At 41.2% G+C, this 16,875-nt stretch overlaps 1 protein-coding gene across 1 annotated transcript in view; it reads right to left on the reverse strand.

Moving 5' to 3' along the window:
- Nucleotides 1-16,875, reverse strand: part of PHKA2 (phosphorylase kinase regulatory subunit alpha 2) — a 42,179-nt gene that overhangs the window by 18,499 nt on the left and 6,805 nt on the right. Inside the window, exons 4-16 of the mRNA XM_033052436.1 lie at nt 16,293-16,461; nt 14,408-14,490; nt 13,711-13,791; nt 12,581-12,679; nt 12,123-12,269; nt 11,848-11,901; nt 11,195-11,317; nt 8,536-8,631; nt 7,055-7,162; nt 6,319-6,397; nt 4,763-4,897; nt 2,848-2,957; nt 399-543 (exon numbers count right to left, since the gene is read on the reverse strand). Coding sequence (XP_032908327.1) covers nt 399-543; nt 2,848-2,957; nt 4,763-4,897; nt 6,319-6,397; nt 7,055-7,162; nt 8,536-8,631; nt 11,195-11,317; nt 11,848-11,901; nt 12,123-12,269; nt 12,581-12,679; nt 13,711-13,791; nt 14,408-14,490; nt 16,293-16,461 — 1,429 coding nt within the window. The remainder of the gene's footprint in view (nt 1-398; nt 544-2,847; nt 2,958-4,762; nt 4,898-6,318; nt 6,398-7,054; nt 7,163-8,535; nt 8,632-11,194; nt 11,318-11,847; nt 11,902-12,122; nt 12,270-12,580; nt 12,680-13,710; nt 13,792-14,407; nt 14,491-16,292; nt 16,462-16,875) is intronic.

Below are 16,875 nucleotides of genomic sequence, written 5' to 3' on the forward strand. Positions count from 1 at the left end.
GTGCTGTCTACAATGTAAATTGGGCAAATTTAAAGCAGAACCCACAACTGTTATCAATACTAGCTTATTCCAAAGTCCCAGACAAACAAGAAAACAAAACACAACCCCTAGACAAGCTCCACAGACAAACACCAACCCGCTCAAGACAAGTTCCAAAGGGATTTATAAATAATTTCTTTAGACAGAAATAGCATGGAGATGATGGGGTGATGGAAGCATATGAAGAGAGAGTAAAACCAAAATTAAGTATTACCATGTCATCCAAATTCAGCATGCACACGAGAAAATTAAACTATACTTCTGATGTTAGAAGTCCTGCTACCTGTCTCCTCTCAAACCAATGCCCATCTTATTCTCCTGCAGTAATCTACTCTACTTGAAACGAAAATTAATTTTACCAAGCATTGTGTGGGTGATGGGAAATATCAAGGTTGGTCTCCCTGTCATCCTCCAGCAAGAAGTGAGGTAAGCCAGCTCTGTCTTGAGCATCTCCACAATCATCTGATTGTCTAAAGCCAGATAGAAGTGGTGCTGGTCAGTAAACTAGAGAAGAGAAAAACACAATACAGGGGTAGTTGTCAGTGCTTCCCTTAATTTTTTCTGTTTTTTCCCTTAAATCATTCACAAAAGCGGTATGAGCTACTCCTGACCACAACACAAACGACCTGAATTAACCTAACAAGGTCTCAGACAGTGAAAGAGAAATCCATGCTTGTGCAAGAGTCCACTTTCTTATGCCTGTAGACTGACCATCAAAGCAAGCCATGCAAACAAAACCTAGGCAATCACAGCCATGAAGCAGAATCTTCCAAATGACCAATTACACTGACCTATGATCTGGAAGATGGAAGCACTCTAAATGTGGAACAAAAGGTAACAGTAGCAACAAAAACAGTTAACAGACTCAAGTGCACGCTGGGGACTGGGAGCCAGATACTCTGTGTCTCTTGGGAACCATGTGAAAGTCAAGCAGAATACAGAAAAGCTGGCAGTTACTGAGCAAAAAAAGTACATGAAATGTGAAATTGCAAAGTGCTGCTCCCACTGCAGCAGGAAGTCAAGAACCACAGTAAGAGACTATTATGGCTACGTCAGGAGTTGGAAACAAAGAAGCTGGACAAATAATGGAAAGTATGTCAAAGTAGCTACAACAAAAGTTAAGGAAGCCCATACGACTTGGGGAGGGGTAAGTGCATAAAGAACATGGAAGTTCAAGCTGAAAAAGTCCAGAGAAATTTCTTCATAGAAGGAATCAGGGACTAGCCAAAACAATCCTTGAGCCACTTGCAATTAGCTTTGGTAATTTAGGAAGAAGTCCCAGAAATCCAGAGACAAGGAAACACACTGCCTGTCTTTAAAAAGCAAGAGCCATTTAAAAAGTCAGGCCAATTCCAGTGTGTGAAAGCAAAGGAAAACAAAGCAAATTCAAGACAGTCAAGATAGTTACAAAATGATAAAGATGGTCAAACACCAATCTCAACAGATCAGCTGAAGCAGAACAACTTTTAAAATTGTTCGCAAAAGGTGGTTATTAATAATTTTTTCAGAATTACTGTATCTGAATTGAGTCAGCCTTTGTGCCACACCTAATCAATGTTTTCACTAGAAAGGGAATGAAATACAAATGACAAAATCACAAAATTTGTGGACACTTGTCAAGATCAACAGGATGCTTTAACTACTAACCTTAGGAAGGCAACATTAAACATTAACTCCATCCACCTCAAAACAAAAGTAAGGGGAAGTGTCTGGCTTCAAAGTACAATGGAAAACATTACGGAGGTTTTAGTAAAACATGGAATAAGCAGGAACTGTCATTGTGTTGTTAATGTAAAGATAAATGCCATTTTGGAATATCTTAGTAAGTACGTCCTTATTTGATACATGACAAGCTTTTAGTGGGAATACTGGGTACTTCTTACATAGTAAGATGTGTTTGAAAAAAAATCACATCTCTAAGGAATCTTTCCCTTATTTGCAAAAGTGAAAATTGGTACAGGGAAGTAACACAACAACCAACATTTTATAAAGCTGCTTGTGACCAACTGACATAAGGAAGAATGAGAAAGTAAATCTGATTTATTTGGACATTATAAAGCAGTAAAGAAGCCTTGTATGGAGTCCACTGAATGCCTTCAGCTGGAGTTTAAAAACTTCATTAGTCAAACATCTGTTTAGAAGGGTGCATGCATTCTTTATCCTGCATCAGTTGTACATGCTTGGAGTAGGTGACTCCCTGCCATCTAGTACCAACCACTGGAATAATTCTATTGAAATAAGTGTGTTGCATTTCATTAAATGTATAAACAGGAGCCATTGATTCTGTGAGGATCCAAACTTCCAGCAACATTGAAAAAACACACTAAAGGGAAGAAAAAGACAGAACATCCATTTCTCAGCACTACTGACCCTTTCAACAATATAATGACAAGATCACACCATCATCTCCCAGGGGTTAGAGTATTTGGCACACTTATGTGGTACTAAGTTTTTCATCAAACCAATTAGAAGAAAGCTCTATTAAGTGATCTATTTCTGCAGAAATTATTTCATTAATATGAATGCTGGTGCGGGCAGAGATCAATAACAACTTTGTACTATTGATTCACTGCGTTGTCCTAAGCCAGAAGCCAAAGAAACCAGACTGTGTATGATAGAAAAGAGATTTATCAGCTGTTCTACCACACTGATCATCCCATGCTCTTAAAAACCCTACAAAGTAAAGCACATCTGCTATGTCAGCTCTGTTATACCTAAGGTACAATGACAGCAGGGAAAAGCAGAGTGCTTCACTAATGATTCACCTTTAAGAAAGGAGTGATTTTCCTGACAGCTTTACATGTTTACCTGAGGGGTAAAAGCAAATATTTGATTTCTTATCACGTAGAGCTTGGAGGTGCCCAACACTCCAATGTGTCGGTGTGGTCGGCCACTTAATTTCATGTTCTTGTTCCGACCTGGAAAGGAAAGAGAAAGAAATTCATCTCAGATAACATTTTCTGTGTTGGTTTTTAAAATAACCACTTCAGACAGGAAAATTTACTCCACTAATACTAGTCAGGCAGAAAACCAGTAACAGAATGTGAGGGTACAAACTGGTTTTGTAGCAAGCAGCAATATAAGAGCCAGAGTCCTTCAAAGGCCTAATTAAAAATTAAAATTTTGGCTTGACTGACCATGGATTTGATCTTATAATTACAGTAATTGCTCAGAAGCCAAAGCATCCCCACCACGAAGGGCAGGAGAGGTGACATTACAAAAACAAGGCCATCAACATAACCCAGAAATTCCAGTGTTTTCTAATATAGCACCTTAAAAACTCACACCTGCAGGCTAAATCAACACACAAAGTACATCCAAATACAATGACAGATTTTCATCAGGCTTTAATAAACTTCACTTTTATCAGTAGAGCTTATCAGCAAATGATCCATACTACAGCCTTTGCACCAGCAGCCAGGAGCTGACCTGAATCTTTCTCACAAGGAGTAAGGACCAAACAACCATGTGTCTGAAAAATACTACTGTGAACATTCCCAAAATAGTCACTATTAAAAGCAATGTATCAAATCATCCTACTCACACCCCACTAGTGAAAGCTATTATGAATTATAGTAAAATAAATGTAAGCCTCAACAAAGCCCTGAAAAGGTTTCATTTTTTTAAAGAACTTTGAGATGAAGAGCGAGAAGGAATATTGACAATTTCTTTTGCAGAAGGAACATATACAATTTCTTGTGTAAAAGGCATACTTTCTAAAATTTATCTGAAGGCCCATTACTCTGAATGATTTCAAAAAAAGCTCCCTGTTAAAACAAAAAAAACAAACCTTAAAAAGAAAAACCACAATAAGGAATGTTCACCCCATGAGCAGCCTCAGCATTATCTGTAAGCAAATTGCCATAGGAACATGCTCCAGACTGAGGGAAGCAGGATACAGCTCCCCTTGACCACACAGCAAAGGAATCTACCAGTGCTGAGTTACCCCACCTCAATTTTACTTTACAGCAGTATCCACAATTTTGAGTCATGAGTTGCTGGCATGCCTGAAGAAGTAAAACTTCTAAGTTAAATTAGGAATACCTGTAACACACTTTCCACCAAGACCCAAACAATACCAGCAAGGATTATCAAGAACCAGTTATGAAAAGATTTAATAACTAGAACCAGTCAGAGATTTGGGGCATTTATTTAAGTCAGTTCAGGCTCTGAGGAAAACAGGATTTGAGAGCCACTGCTGAGGAATTCAAAATTTAAAGTCCTCTGTTTAGAAAAGCCCTAAAGGTTTCTGGGTTTTCAACAGAGGCAGAGAACTTCAGCAACTTATCTCAGCTCTGGGTTGGAAGGAACTTTAGCAGGAACCCGACAGCCCAGAGATGCTCTGATAGCAGCACAGTTTCCCTGATTTGGAGCAGAAAATTTCCCAGACAACCTGCTGGGAAGATAAAAATCATACTGCCCAGTTTCCAGACTCAAATGACTTCTCAAAGGAAAAAGATTTGATTTTTTCTTCTGTGTTTTTCCAGGCATTTTTTCAAAAACCAGTTTCTCTGTGGAAGTAATTTTTGGAGGACATAAGAAGAGTCAGGTTTGTCTAACTCCAAAGCCACAGGGAAACTTGTATTTTTGCCACCATTTCTAATGAGGTAATTTTTTCCCTCTGTTCGAGTCCCTCATTTAAGACAGAAGTTCTAAGTTGGTTAAGCTTCCTAAAAAAATACCTTGCCTGGCAGTAGAGAGGCTTCCATATTGAAATACTTACCCAGCATGGTGTAGAGGTTGCTGAGGATGCGAGCTGGCTGCACTCTGAGTGGATGGATATCAGCAATGCTCTGAACATTGATTCCACGGTCTTGCAAGAGATTCTTAATTTGATTAGATTCTGCCAAAACAGTTACTGTGTAACAGAAAACAAAAACACAAGTAAAACACAATGTTCTACTCTTTTTAACTGACTGTTTCTACTGTAACCTCTCAACAAATGCATTTAGTTAACTAAAAAGGCACAAAGGCTTCATTTTTTTCTCAATTCATGGATTCATGAATCAAAAGGGATTGCAATATGGCAACTGACAGATTTTAATTCTGTTTCTCAGTATTTTTTGCCATTCCTGTCCAATATGGACAACAGTGGTGTTCAGAAAGGTCAGAAGAGTCCTCTGAGGTCTCTATTGAAACATTCTGCTCAAAGAAGGGTCAGAGCTGCTGAGGTTAAAGCAGGTTCTTGGGGACTTCATCAGTTGTTCCTGATTTCTTTGACTGCCGCTAGTTTGGATCACACAGTCTCTTTTAGCAGAGTCTTTTAGGGCTTTCCCCCAGTAGAACAAAGGGAAACATGATTTGAAAAACTTTGTTATTTTAACACAGCACATTATAGCAATGCAGCCAAGTCACTGGGGAGCAGGTACTATCACTTGTACAGCAATAAATGTTTCAGAGGACACAAAATGGCAGAGGTAGGGAGAAAAGAAAATTCCCTAATGAGAGGAACTTACAATCCAGGCCCAGAATTTATCTCTTTTGCCCATGATAAATGGCTTATTGATTTGGGACTAATAATGAAGTATTCTTCTTTGCATTGTGAATACTTGCAAAAGAACGCTAAAAATAAGCAAACACTTCTATTTCTACTGGCAGTGAAGCATTTGAGAATAATAAAATGCTATTCCCATGAGGCAACAACAGGGGGTAAACAAGCACCAGCCCAGGTCACAGGATCCTTGACAAAGGTTGCTCCTGATAAATGAGCTGGTTGCTCTTTTAGAGCAGTTCAGGCCCCAGAAAAGTCTTTAAGACCTGATCTGCTGGTGTCTGCTCTCTACTTTCTTTCTGGTTTTGGCTGTCCTTGCACAAACTACAGAGGCCACTTCCTGCAGCAGCCAAAAGCTGGTAGTGCTGTATGCCTCACCTCTGTGTACAGGGATCCTCAGCATTCAGTGTACTCTGGTTCCTCTGAAAGGAGCTACATGAAACCTGATTACCCTGGTCTCCCTCAGTCCTGCTTCTTCTTTCTAGAAGTTGACAAGATTTTCCTTTTCACTACAAGACTAAGTTTGCCACTCTTCAATACCAGACAATTCTTAAAATTTTAACAAATATATATTTTAAAAAAATGTCTTAAACCTGATCTTCCCTCCTGGAAAAAAGGTAGCTAGGCAAACAAACTCTTTCTCCTTCTAATAGTGTCATCCAAGCATCTATGTCTCATGCAAAAAAAACTCCACATTATTTTTAAACACATCTTTCATCTCTCCTGTACACAGGGACTTTGCCACCACATGATTCAATTCACACAGAACGTTCACAAAATTCCCTCACCTTGTACCACAACATCAGGTTTAAATCCAGTGGAAAATCTCCTGCTTAAGGGATCAATTTCACCTGCAGCAAGAAATCCCTAGAACAAATGCAAAACAAAGAAAAAAGTATGGAAACAAACAATTTAACCAAAAGGCTTCTGACATAGAGAATAAATACTAACCAGTTTTCACATTTTTCAGCCTGGTCTATTTACTCTGTCCATATAGTAGCACATTAAAAAAAATAAAGGTTGCAATATTTTTTGGAATAAAAAGAAAATGGTTGTGACTGACACATTCAGAATTCCTATTTCAGAGTTACAGCAACTGACATAATTTTACCAGGAAAGTGATTTCTTTTGTTATTGTGCTTCTTATAACTAGTCTGACTTTACTGTGTCTGACTAGTAGATACATAACGCCATAGAGCAAGGAATAGCCTAGTAAAGCTGAAATGGCCCAAAATCCTGGCTCTGGAACAGCCAGGTCAGCCTGGGCATACTCCTCTATTCCAACCATATATCCAGACCCTGTGACAACTTACTCAGCTTGATTAGAAATAGACAATTGCATAACTACATTAAAAAAAATAAAAACAAGGTCCTGAAATCTGAGAGTCGGCCTTTCATGGTTCATGTGCGTGTTTCTACTGGAAAACCCACTGTCCTCTACCTGTCAACCAAACTGTACTTAAAGCCCAAGCCACCTCAAACAAAATGAAATACAAGTTTATCTACTATGCAAGAAATAATTACCTCTGCTAACAGGCAGCTTAGGACATACAATGATTGGCCCCAGAGATGTGGCAACTTTCCCACTGGGACACGATCCACTGAGTGAGGATTTTCATACTCCTCATCCACCTGAAGACAAATACATAAGCAAGAAAAATTACCCTAAAGCTGTGAAGAACAATCAATTACATGTGAGTATTTGCAGACATACAGTTTAACACCAACCCTCTCAAGCCTGCCGTTACTACTCGTGTAGATGTTGTGGGTTCACTTATAAGGCTACACCTTTTCCGGGACAAGAACTATACTTCCTTTTTGTACCTTTTCTCACCCTTCAAAGCTGGAGGATGAATGGAGACTCTGCATGCAATTACAGCTTTGAAATGAGTTCTTCCACTTTCTTCTCACTGTGCCTTTGCTGCCTTCCCTCTAGGCTGCTCATAGATAATTCAGTGTCTGCTTTCCAACCCGTTCCAAGATCACACTTTAACTTCACTGATGTCTATGTAGCTTTCTGAAGCAAAGGTACTTTCCAATATTAAGATTATTCCACCTTTCCTGCATTAGCAATGATGGTCAATTGAAAAATTGAGGGTAGACTCACTAATTTAGAAAACCAGCCTTAGTTTTGCAGTATACAGATCTATTGAGGACAGGGCAAAAACCCTCCCAGATCACATCTTCAGGCAGCTATTTCACATTTGTTTTACAGACAGACAAAAATCTACCCTGTTTATGTGGCATGTTTTCCAGATCATTATCATATCAAAATTCACAAGAAGGCTCTGGACTCTTACACACTTGTTCCCACTAGGAAGGCAATTCAGTTTCCACCTCAGATCTGCGAGCAAGGCATCAGCTGTCGGCTGAGCAACTCAGACCAACCCAGGAGGCTCCATACCCTTAGTGAGTGAGTGCTGAAGTCTGGAGTGGGAGAAGTTGTTGGCAAGGAGGGATACAAAGGCAAATAGCATGGAAGAGCACATAAGCTCATCTGAATTTTTCTGTCACAATGGGAGAATGAGATAAACAGTAAGAGGCAAGGTGGGGTACAATACCCAAACAAACCAAACAAAAATCCCAGACCAAGCCCTGATCCTTTTGAAACCTGCCTCCCATACATGCTCTGGAAAAGGGCAGCACAACCAATGGACTAGACAGGCAGGACAGTCTGTGTTTTATTTCTTCTTTGAGCCTCATTTCCCAAGTCAGTATCAACACTTCTTAAATACATGTCTTGCTCTAAGGATGTAAAATTTTAGACCTGCTGTAATATTTCCACAGATACTCAAATCTACAAGTGAAAAATGTGACCATTTGGAAGCCTAAAGTTCACCATTTCCCAGCAGGAGCTGTGAGAGGTCTCTTACTTTTTAAACTAATGTGCAATAGTCTTTTTTATTGTTGGTTGAGATTTATCAGACACAGGAAAAATGTAAGACTGACATTCCTCTCACTCTCTCTATTTGCATTCTGAAATGGATGCTGCATTTTCACAATACCTTTTCTGGAGGGACTGCGTACAGTTCAGGCATTAGCACTAATCCATTCTTCTCTCTAATAAGTATTCCTTCCAGAGCCTCTCTGTACTCTTGTACCTGGAATTATTTTTAAAAGAGCATGAGACATCACATTACAGTCAACATAACTGAAACAATAAAGTATTTTTGAACAGTACAGTAATTTCATGATTACAAGCCGCATAGATTATAAGCCGCACTTCTGGGGTATCAGCAACGTTTTGTTTTTCCTCCATATACAAGCCGCACCGGATTATAAGCTACACTTTTGTTCGCAGCCAGGATCCATGTGCAACTTTCACAAAGTTGCTAAATAGTAACAGAATCGTGGGATTGCGGAATTTACTGGCTCGGCTCGAGGCTGTGCAGGCTCGGATCGGCCCTGCCACCGCCTTCGCTGGGGCCGTGCAGGCTCAGATTGGCCCCTCCATCCCACCACCTGGGCTGTGCAGGCTCAGATTGGCCCCTCCATCCCACCGCCTGGGCTGTGCAGGCTCAGATTGGCCCCTCCATCCCACCACCTGGGCTGTGCAGGCTCAGATTGGCCCCTCCATCCCACCACCTGGGCTGTGCAGACTCAGATTGGCCCCGCTTTTTCCCCTGTCGGGGCCGTGTGGGCTCAGATCGGCTCGGGGCCGTGCGGGCTCGCACTTCCGGGTTAGCAAATTTCTGAATCTCATCATATATAAGCCACACCTGATTATAAGCCGCTCTTCGGGTTTGGACCAAAATTTTAGTCAAAATGGTGCGGCTTATAATCATGAAATTACTGTACTTTTTTACTGAAAATTATATATTTAAAAAAGAAAAAAGGAGTGGAGGAGTCGTAACTCACTGATGGAAGAACTCAAATTATCAGAGACTGTTCCAGCATTTCAGTGTTATGAGAAAAATGAACATTTGTCTTTAATCTGTAACACATTGCTGCTGTACAAAACTTCCAATATATTCCTATTGGGAAGTCACTGGAATAGATCCTACATGGAGTTTTTAATGGATGACAGTGCATTGACACACACATCAGACTGTCAGTATTGATCAGAGTGTAAGGTGTATAAATTATTAGCTGTATGTCATGAATTTTGTCTATGGTTTACTGAATTCTGCTTTGTAGGACTGGGAAATCAGTTTCTTTTCACTGATTTGATTAAAATTTTGTCACAAGAAAAGGTTAAAATAGAGTTTAAAATATATTTTAAAATATCCAAGTTCACTGAACAGCAAACCCTTTTGTTCTTGTGATATTAGACAACCTATTAGGAATAAGAATAGCAGACAGATAAGAACATGTAATACATTTTCTTTTTACTAGATTCCTTTCCAGTTCCATTTATTAACTATCCATTACAAGTTTTTACTTTGAGGGAAACTCTTCAAGAACTACCAGCACCTGCCTCAGAAACCCTTTTTTATGCTATTCTGTAGTACAGTGGGTCACTCACAGTAAGTACCCACAGGTTCACATACACTGACATTTCCAGTATCCTGTCCCACTCCTTTGAGGACTTTTTTGAGTCCTGAGGGTGCTTATTTTTCTAGCAAAATGATTTTTTTGCACCGGTAACTGGGGACTAGACATTCACCTGAGCGTTTCAGTGACTCATTCAGCTATGTTTAAACAGTGGAAACTGGGAGCAATTGCCCTGACCATGCCCTGACAGTCTATCTGCATGCCAAAAAAAAAAAACAACCAGGTACATACTGTCCCAGATAATCCAACTAAGGTCTAGAGATTGCTAGTGGTATTTTATTGGTGGTACTGAAGTTTCAGTAAACTTTCTGATTTTCCCCCTCACAAAATAATGCCATTTCTCTCCTCACCTGAACACTTTCACTGTGTTCAGGAAAACATTTCATGTGTCTAGTGTCAGGAGGAATTTCACCTGATTTACAACATCTGATACAGAAAGAGGGCTCTTGGGTATGAAATTCTCTGATTTTTTTCTGATAACATTTTAATTTTTAAAGAAGTTTAGCAATCTCTCATCCCTTTGCATACTAGGCAATTTTACATGTATTCTTAATTTCTTTCAAGCTACCAATCTGCAGAAGTTCTGGTACGAATGAATTTAGTCCTGGCTCCTTGCTGCTCTTTAACTCACCAACACTGCCCAGGTGCGACCCTAACCTTTGGACGGCTTCAATCAGTTTAGTTCCACTGACCACTGGATGTCTGGTAGTAATGGCATGAAGTGATTTAGGGAATTAGTGAAAATGAAATTGCCCCACATAAGCAAATACCAAAGCAGAAAAAGACTGAAAGTACTACAAATCTTGTTCTCAGCAGCCAAGTCAGAGAGGTTGGGGAAAAAGAAGCTTGTCTCATCCTGAAGTAATTGTGAAAGGAACATCAAGGTTGGTGATAAGACAAAACCAGGGAAATAAACCCTATTCAGCCCAGTTTTACACCCAGCTAACAGAGCCACTCAACCTGCTAGGGAGAAGGCAACCAGGCCCCAGTGTGCACAACCCTCCTGCCTCTCTACCACGCCATGAACTCCCCAGCAAGCAGAAATTGGCTGAAGACTGAAGATATTGGGGTGGAATATCCAAATAATACCCAAAACAAACACAGAACAACGTTACAAAATACTGTGGGCAAATGGTTTTGCAATTTGAAAGCAATTTCTTCTTTCCTCACCTGAATTTTGTCCTCATTAAATATTCCATCAATTAGGAAGTATGTCCAGAATACTGGCCACTCACATTCAATATTCTCAAAGAGCTTGAGCTCAGCAGGATCATAGTGCAGCCTGCTTGGATCCTAAAAAATTCAACCACACTCATTCAGTCACAGTGCTAAATAAGTAACTTACATTCCAATCATAATGGTAGCCTATTTTATACAAATTAAAACACAGAAATAAATAAACCCACCAGAAATAGCTTCCATGCAGTCTCTTGACTTTGCCACTCTCAAACTCATTTAATGGTACTCCAGACAAATTGATTCCTCTCAGTCTCAGGACCTAAGTGTCTCCCAAATGATTTTGGCTCTCTCTCACTTCAAAGATATTTTGGGATGTTTCAGAGATACCATTTCATTTTAGACACCATAAGTATATCTACAGAATTATGAATTAAGTTCTGTCCTCAATAACTGTTTTATAAACCCTTAGTCTCCCCTCAAATATGTCCTTTCCAGGGTGGATATGTGGGTTACCCCCAAATCCACTAAGAAGTCTTAGCAGTGGTGGAGAACTTCACCCCTTCATGTAAATAAAACAAAATACGTCTATAAAGACAAGATAAAATTCTTCCCATGGTCTTACTGAAAATATACATCATAAATACCTCTCTGGGTGTCTTGTAACCATCGCGGAGAAAGCGACAGCAGCCATAACGGCCCTGTAAAAACAGACAACATTGTAGAACATTTCCCATGCACTTCTTCAGACTAATGTCAGCATAAAAGTATGTGCTGATTATTACTGGTCACTTAGGGATCTTCCTCTCTCTCTTCATGTACAGATGAACCAAGTCTGGCAACCCTTGTTTAATTAGGATTTTTGGTTTAGAAAGAGGTTCTACTCCTGTCTTTGGAAAACAAAAATAAAATCAATCCTTACCTGCAATTTGGATATGATTTCACTCTTGGTGACATTAACAAGGTTTACATCCTCCACTGCAAAAGCTGGGTAAGAAATAATAGACAGAAGGCCAGCATCTATCTCCTTTGATGTGGATGCCCTTGGCAACATGGAGTACAGAATAGACTGAGCAAAACAAGAACAGGAGAGAGGGATGTAAAACAATTTTCCTACTTCAAAAAATCTATGTCATGTGCAAATGAGACTACACTGTTTGCAAACTGACAGAGAAGTCTGTGCAGTTATTTTTAACTGAGTTAGACTGAGAATGCTTTACACTATTCAATTTCACATGATCTACTAGGAACAGAATAAGCAGCTTAGCCTTAAGACGTCCTTACTATGATACATTCTTGGCTTAGTTAATCAACACTTCATTTAAAAACAAAGGGTGTTAGGCTTTCCCCTAGCAAAGCAAAGAGCAGACTAATTTTTACCTGACAGTGTTCCACTTCATCCGGAAGAACATGAATCACTGACTTGTGTCCTCCATGAGCTCCAAAAAGATCTAGTTCATCAATGGCTTCCAAAGCAGCCTTCAAAGAAAACCAAACCACAATCTAAAATCAATAAATATCTTTTAAACCAAGTATACACCCTAGCACCTGTGCTTAATCTCTGAAGGAAATTACATAAGACAGCAGTTTGCCCCACTGACATTCTTTTCATCCTTAAAGGGAAGCTTGGCAATATTTTAGAAAAAGTAACTATTTCTGGTTTTCAAGTAGTAGGATAGAGGATTGACGTACTGGTGATCCTTCCTACAATTCAAAGGCAATGCAAAAAAACTGGGAGCTGGGTTTCCACTGAGACATCATCTAAATATTAACATACTTAGTAAAAAACGCTTGTCCTGTCCTATATTCAAAAACAGCCCCCTTTATCAGTGTGGGGCCAGGATCACCAGTCTCTCCCTCTTGCAGTGCACACAAGATCTAACAAATGCTGCTGAAAGGCAAATACACCTTTGACCTTAACAATATTTGTCTTCTGTCTGTCTCTCAGACACCATGTAATGAGGTAGTTGTCAATTGCACATTTACATTTATGGTCTTCTGAGCTTCATTCAGTATCTCTGCGATCTTATGCTATGAGGGAATCAAAAATAGCCATTTTCTCTTAAGTATATCTTCATTTATTTTTCTCTCTAAACTACCTGTAGAAAATTTCTTAAACTGATATTCTGCTGTTTTTTATAATTTGTATCTTAGCTAATCTTACCATGATAACATCACAGATGACACTGAGGCTGAAGAATTAAGGAGGAGGGAAAGAAAACCAGAGGCCACTTTATAAGACCTCACCTCACTGAATCTGTCAGATTCATGGTTCAATTAATCTGGTACCCTTCTTGCAATTCCTGGAACAACTGTGCTGAAGTCCTTCAATGAGAGTCATTATCTCAGATTTTACACTAAAAAATACTCATACCTAAACAAAAATTCTTATACAATCAGCTAATTATTGCAGTGGCCAAGAAGACCATACAAAGGAAGCCATCAGGTTTGTCAGAGGCCTTAAGCACAACACAGCAGCCACGAAGGAGATGTCAAGAAGACATTCTCACTTTGGCCATCCCTACGGAGCTCGCATTCAGTTCAGGGATTCCTTGGTTTGTCTTGTCACCACGTTCCCAAATTCCATAATCCTAGAACATCATCAAGAAAAAAATGGCATGATTATATACAAAAGCAATGTTCTGTCCCACAACAAATCCCCATCCCTACATGAAATTAGTTTATTATTAAAAAAAAAAGGGGCATCCCTACATGAAATTAGTTTATTATTAAATAAAAGGGGGGCTCCAAGTCTCAAGAGACCCTTCTCATGTGTGAAAAGCAGCACATAAAAATACACCCCAGCAGGACCACGTACAAAGTCATGAATCACTGCGTTCACAGAACACAAAAAGCCCTTTATCCCTCTTCCTGTGCATGCTTATCCTCATGTCCCTTGAACTTGGTTTGATAACAACCTGTCCTTTCTATAAAGGCCCACAAGACTTACACATCAGGAAATAATATTAATTATCAATAAAACCCCCTATTATTATGATAGAACAAGTATACCTCACCCACACAGCAGTAAATCCTCCACAGCCCTCCCAACAGCTCCAAAGATGCTGCTCACAATGTAAAGCACTGACAGGTTCTGATATCTTCTCATGGAAAAAACAAGCCCCTATTATACTTCTCCAGCAATAAATAATTTTCCACCCACGCTTGAGCAGTGTTCAGATGATTTACATATAAATAACTACTTACAGCAACTTTGTAGGCAGCTTCTATGTAAAAAACAAGATTCTGGATAAAGGTAACTTCATCAAGGGTGAAGATAATACGTAGCCCTGACCAAAAGAAGGAAAGAGAATAATTACATTGCATCAGAACGGCAACAGCTACTCTTCAGTGAGTTTCATGCTTTTGTTTAATTGCTACCAACCCCTGCTCACTGAAATCAAAGGAAAAACTCAAACTGATTTCCAAAGGTCAGGCAGCAAGCCTCAATACTTGCTACTGACCAATATTTTGATAATGAAAAAATAATTCAAACCCCACCACTACAGATTGTTTCAATCACCAACCAAAAACTACCTCAGTGAGGGTGACACTCAGACCATGGGTATAAAGCAGAGGCACCTGAGTCACTTCTGGCTCCCCAGAGCAGTGCATACCAATTCCTGCAGTTCCCCAGCCCTCTGCCTGCTTAGTGCTCTATCCAGGAATTTTCAAGATGACCAGAAGCCTGAAGGGATCAGTTGCAAGGGGTTTCAAGGGCAGAAAAGCATGTAAGGAAGCGGATCCTTATCCTCACAGGAGGAGTACGATGAAGAACAGAAGATGAAACAGCACCAGTAAGAGAAAAAACACTGATGGCACAAGTGCACCTGACAAATGTGGTTGTATCCCATGAAGTCTTTAAACATGAGACTTCTCTGACATGACTCTAAATATCTCATACGATGCCTTGATTAAGGGCATAGACACTGCCAGTTACTATAAACATGAAATTCCAAGTAAAGTATATCTCTTTTCCAGAGAAACATGACTTGCTTCTGAGTACAGTAATTTCACGAATACAAGCCGCACCAATTTGACTAAGATTTTGCTCCTAAACCGGAAATGCGGCTAATAATCAGGAGCGGCTAATACAACCTCAGAAGTGCCTGCCAGAGTGCTGAGCCGAGCAGCTGCAAAGTCGGCATTTTGCGATTGTTACAAATCGCTACTCTGTTGCACCGCGGGTGGAGCCTGGCTCCCTGTAGGCAGCACGGGGGGCGGGGAGAGAGGCGGGAGAGCTCTCTTTCCTCCTCTGCCACAGCCCAGGGGAGAGACGGGGGTGGGGGGGCACCGCCATTGCTGCAGCTCGGGGAGGAGAGGGGGGACCCGGGCCGCCCCTACCGCGGCCCAGGGAGAGGGGGGGAAGCCCGCGCCGCCATTGCTGCGGCCCGGGGAGGGGGGGAGAAGCCCGCGCCGCCATTGCTGTGGCCCGGGGAGCCGACGGGAGCCCCGCGCAAGCCATTGCTGTGGCTCGGGGAGCCGACGGGAGCCCTGTGCAGCCATTGCCGTGGCTCGGGGAGCCGACGGGGTGCTTTGTCCCCGCCCGCCGCCGCCGCGGCAGGAGCGGGGAAACTCCGTCCCTGCCCGCCGCCGGCGCCACGGGCGCGGGAAAGCTCCGTCCCCGCCCGCCGCCACTGCCGTAGGAGCGGGGGAAGCTCCGTCCCTGCCTGCCACCGCGGGGCAGCGCCGACCCGGGGTGACCGAGCCCAGTGGCAGTGGCGGCCGGCCCCGAGCTGCAGCACCGGGCTGGGCCACCTGGCCCCGTCAGCGGCCCCTAGCGGGCCGAGCCTGCACAGCCTTAGCTCAGCCAGTAAACCCCGCCCTCCCGCGGTTCTGTTACTAATTGCACGCGGGTCCTCGCTGCGAACAACAAAGCGGCTTATATTCGAGTGCGGCTTATCTATGGACAAAAACCGAAATGTTTGCCAAGACCCAGAGATGCGGCTTATAATCAGTGCGGCTTGTATTCGTGAATTTACTGTAATAATTATATAAAGATCTTTGAAGCTGGTTACTGGGTTTTGTCCTTTTAAAATAAAAGCTGGAATAGAAAAGGTTGCAACAAAAGGCAAAAATATCTTCTGCTTACCTGATGCAGTCATCTGTGCCAAGAAGAGCAGGTAGAGGGAAGTTGCATCCACTTGTAGATGCCCCCACTGGTCATCGCCAACCACGGTGGCACAAGTTGCAGAGTTATACTTGGCATGGAGGCAGTCTTTGGTACTCTGAGTGCGTTTGAATTTCTCTACCTTATCTACCTAGAAAACACCACAAATCTCAAATCTGGAACATTTTGGAAGAAATTCTCCAAATTACTTCAAAATTAACAACTTTTCTTAGGTGAGGAGAATCTTGAGGTCTTAATCCTGTTACCTCACTCAGTTTTGATTGATCAGAGGGCTTAAACACTACTCTGACTTTAGACTCCAGTTAAATCCACATCTCCACAGGAAAGAGTATGATTAAATTACCTTGTTGAGTTCAGATCTAAACTACAGGCATGCATCTTGGTGAAAATCAGTTTGCAAAGGCAAAACTCTAATTTGCTACAAGCACTATCTCAAAATGTTACCTCAAAAGGTCAGTATTTTGCTCAAGAGTTTTAAGAAGACTCCCCACACCATCATCTGCACACACACAAAATAAGTGACTCCACAGAAGACACAAGAACT

Source organism: Catharus ustulatus, chromosome 2, assembly GCF_009819885.2.
Source record: "Catharus ustulatus isolate bCatUst1 chromosome 2, bCatUst1.pri.v2, whole genome shotgun sequence".
NCBI lineage: Eukaryota > Metazoa > Chordata > Aves > Passeriformes > Turdidae > Catharus > Catharus ustulatus.